The 3,050-nt window shown below is 48.5% G+C and overlaps 1 protein-coding gene across 1 annotated transcript in view; it reads left to right on the forward strand.

The window, feature by feature from the left end:
* The window catches only part of mboat2b (membrane bound O-acyltransferase domain containing 2b), a 10,352-nt gene that overhangs the window by 4,809 nt on the left and 2,493 nt on the right, over positions 1-3,050 (forward strand). Inside the window, exons 4-11 of the mRNA XM_037686003.1 lie at positions 120-215; positions 300-355; positions 430-484; positions 570-750; positions 1,911-2,103; positions 2,196-2,299; positions 2,380-2,444; positions 2,543-2,675. Of these exons, the coding sequence (XP_037541931.1) occupies positions 120-215; positions 300-355; positions 430-484; positions 570-750; positions 1,911-2,103; positions 2,196-2,299; positions 2,380-2,444; positions 2,543-2,675 (883 nt within the window). The remainder of the gene's footprint in view (positions 1-119; positions 216-299; positions 356-429; positions 485-569; positions 751-1,910; positions 2,104-2,195; positions 2,300-2,379; positions 2,445-2,542; positions 2,676-3,050) is intronic.

Here is a 3,050-nt window from a genome sequence, read left to right on the forward strand (position 1 = left end):
AGATCTATAGTTAGTCCAGGTCTTTAGGCCTCTAGGAACCACAGATCCATCCAACAGAGATAAGACCCTCTGGATGACATCATTTCATTCTCACCTGTGTGACTTCCTGTTTCCTGCAGGTACTGCCTGGTTGTGGCTCTGAGCTACCTGAGTCTGTGTCAGATCACTCGGGTCTATGTCTTCGACTACGGGATGTATTCTGCCGACTTCACAGGGTGAAAACCTTCTCTCCATCTTCTCTGAATGTCTTTAGTTTGTAGTCAGTGAAGCTGAACTTCCTGCTCTTGTTGCTTTAACAGCCCCATGATGGTGATCACTCAGAAGATCACCAGTCTGGCCTTTGAAATCCACGATGGTAAGTCCGTTCCAACTGCTGCTCGTTGACGTCTGACGCTCAGAACCGCGGTTCACGTTCTGTGTTCCTGACAGGAATGGCTCGGAAGGAGGAGCACCTGACAGCAGGACAGAAGGTTTTGGCCATCAGGTTTGTCTCGTGTTGGAAGCAGCTTCTTGTCTTTCGTCTCGACGACATGATCTGGAACTCGATGGATGTTTCTGTGTCCACTCAGGCGGATGCCGAGCCTCCTCGAGTATTTCAGCTACAACTGTAACTTCATGGGGATCCTGGCCGGACCTACGTGCTCCTACAACGACTACATCGCCTTCATCCAGGGAGACCCCTGTCGCCACAGAGACCACGAGCCCCACAGGAAGTCCGAGGGCAAGAGTCAGGGCGAGCCCTCGCCAAACGTAGGTCACATGATTCACCGTCAGGTCCTGGTGCTGCCTTGCTGTTCTACAGAGGCTTGTTATTGAGAGGACAGGACCAGCACCAGGCGGGTCTGGGTCACGTTTACCTCATACATCCCAGCTTGTTTCCATAAAACCAACCAACAGGAGGCACCACTGCCCCTGTTGGTTCTTGTTCTGCGTTCCGTTTGCCTCAGAAGTTAAAACAGTAAGTCACACCCAGTTTAACCACGCTCCAGGAGGAAACTGGAAAACCAGTGAGCGTTGCTCGTTGTTGTGCTCAGTGATCGGGGAACTGCGCTGAGCCATAAAGGGTCATCGTGTTTTCTTCAGGGTTTTGTTGAGATGTGCATCCAAACAGCAGAGCAGCAGGTTCACCAGCAGAGGCTGCGTGTGCCGCAAAACAAAAACATGAAAAGTTACTGCAACTATCAGAACTTGTCCCGTCGCTGGGCCAAGACGGGAACTGGGAATACCCTCCGTCCATTACGAGTGTGATAGTTTGAAAAATACGTGAGGTACCGACTTCCATTTTGGTTTGTGGCTACGTCTTGGCCTAAGAAAGGTTCCTTTCAAAAACTGGTTTGCCAGACAAAATCCAGCATGGTTGTCGCCATATGTGAACCGGCCATCTTTATTATTTGAGGAAACTATGCCTTCTAGTTTTTATATTACTTAAAAGTAGCTTTGTCAGTAATTGGGGTGGCTGAAGACTAAACTGTGGTGGTCAAGGACACCATTGGCTCCCCCAGCTCCTCCATTGAACCTGCTGGTGGATAAAATTGCTCCTTCCACTCTCCAGGGTCCGTCACTCTGCACCGTCTCAAACAGGAAAATAACCTCCATCTGTTCTACACAGTAACTCCTTCCCACTTGAATATCTTTCTCTGTTCAGTTCCAGTCCAGACAAATACTCATCCACAGAACTTCAAACATTCACTGTTTAAATCCCTCAGAGACGGGGACATCGATGTCCTGCTTGGTACATTGGATTTGATAAGAAAATGTATACTTTTATACTTTACTGGATTCCTACTTCCTGAAATTTTTTACTTTGAATTTGGGAATTCCTACTTCTAAGGTGAAAAGGAACGCAGCCTAAAGGTCCCCCCCCCTGGAGATAAAAAGCAGCAACAAACCCGACCTGTGTGTTTCCTCAGGTGGAGGTTGTCCGTAAAGTGGCCACCTCCTTCTTTTGCCTCCTGGTCTTCCTGTCCGTGTGTAAAGTTTTCCCCGTGGAACGAAACATTGATGACGACTTCATTGCCAACACGCCGTTCTACGCTCAGGTGGTCTACCTGTACCTGTCCATGGTCACCACCAGACCCAAGTACTACTTTGTGTGGACGCTCGGTGAGTGACTGAAACCTGGATTGGCCTTTGTCTTTACTTTTTGTTTCACAGTTCCCGCACTAAGTCTAACTCCAGTTTGTTTCGTCCTACAGCTGATGCCATCAATAACGCTGCAGGCTTTGGGTTTAACGGCTACGACAGTGACGGTTCTCCTCGCTGGGACCTCATCTCCAACCTGAGGATCCTAAACATTGAGGTCAGGAAGAACAAGAACGTAAATCCAACTGTAGCAGCTTCAAACCTGCAGTAGGTCTTATTAGACTTTGTCCTTTTCAGTTCGCCACTAGTTTTAAAGTTTTCCTGGACAACTGGAACATTCAGACGGTACACTGGCTCAAAAGGTCAGTCCAGGAAGTCCTTCCTGTTTACATCTCAGCTGGACCAACGTGTCTTACCTCACCTGTGTGAAAAATGTTTGTGTTTGACTTTTGGTGAACAGGGTGTGTTACGAGCGATGTCCCTACCACCCGACAGCAGCCACATTCATCCTGTCAGCCATGTGGCACGGTGCCTATCCAGGGTACTACCTCACCTTCCTCACCGGGATCGTCGTCACGCTGGCTGCCAGAGCGGTGAGCTGCTCTGCCAAACCGTTGACTTCACTAACCACGAGACACAGACGGACATTTACAGTTTAATGTAATGATTGGTTGGTTGGTTGGTTGGTTGGTGAATGGTTGAGTTGCTGGTGTTTGTTCGTTTGATGGTTTGTTTGTTGGTTGGTTGGATGGCTGGATGGATGGATGGATGGATGGACAGACTATTTACAGATGGATGATGGTTTGTTGGTTGGATGGATGGTTGGATGGATGGACAGACTACGTATGGATAGATGATGGTCAGTTTGTTGTTTGGTTGGATGGATGGATGGATGGATGGATGGATGGATGGATGGATGGATGGATGGATGGATGGATGGATGGATGGATGGAAAAACTGTACAGATG

Source organism: Nematolebias whitei, chromosome 12 (assembly GCF_014905685.2).
Source record: "Nematolebias whitei isolate Nwh7 chromosome 12, NemWhi1, whole genome shotgun sequence".
Classification (NCBI taxonomy): domain Eukaryota; kingdom Metazoa; phylum Chordata; class Actinopteri; order Cyprinodontiformes; family Rivulidae; genus Nematolebias; species Nematolebias whitei.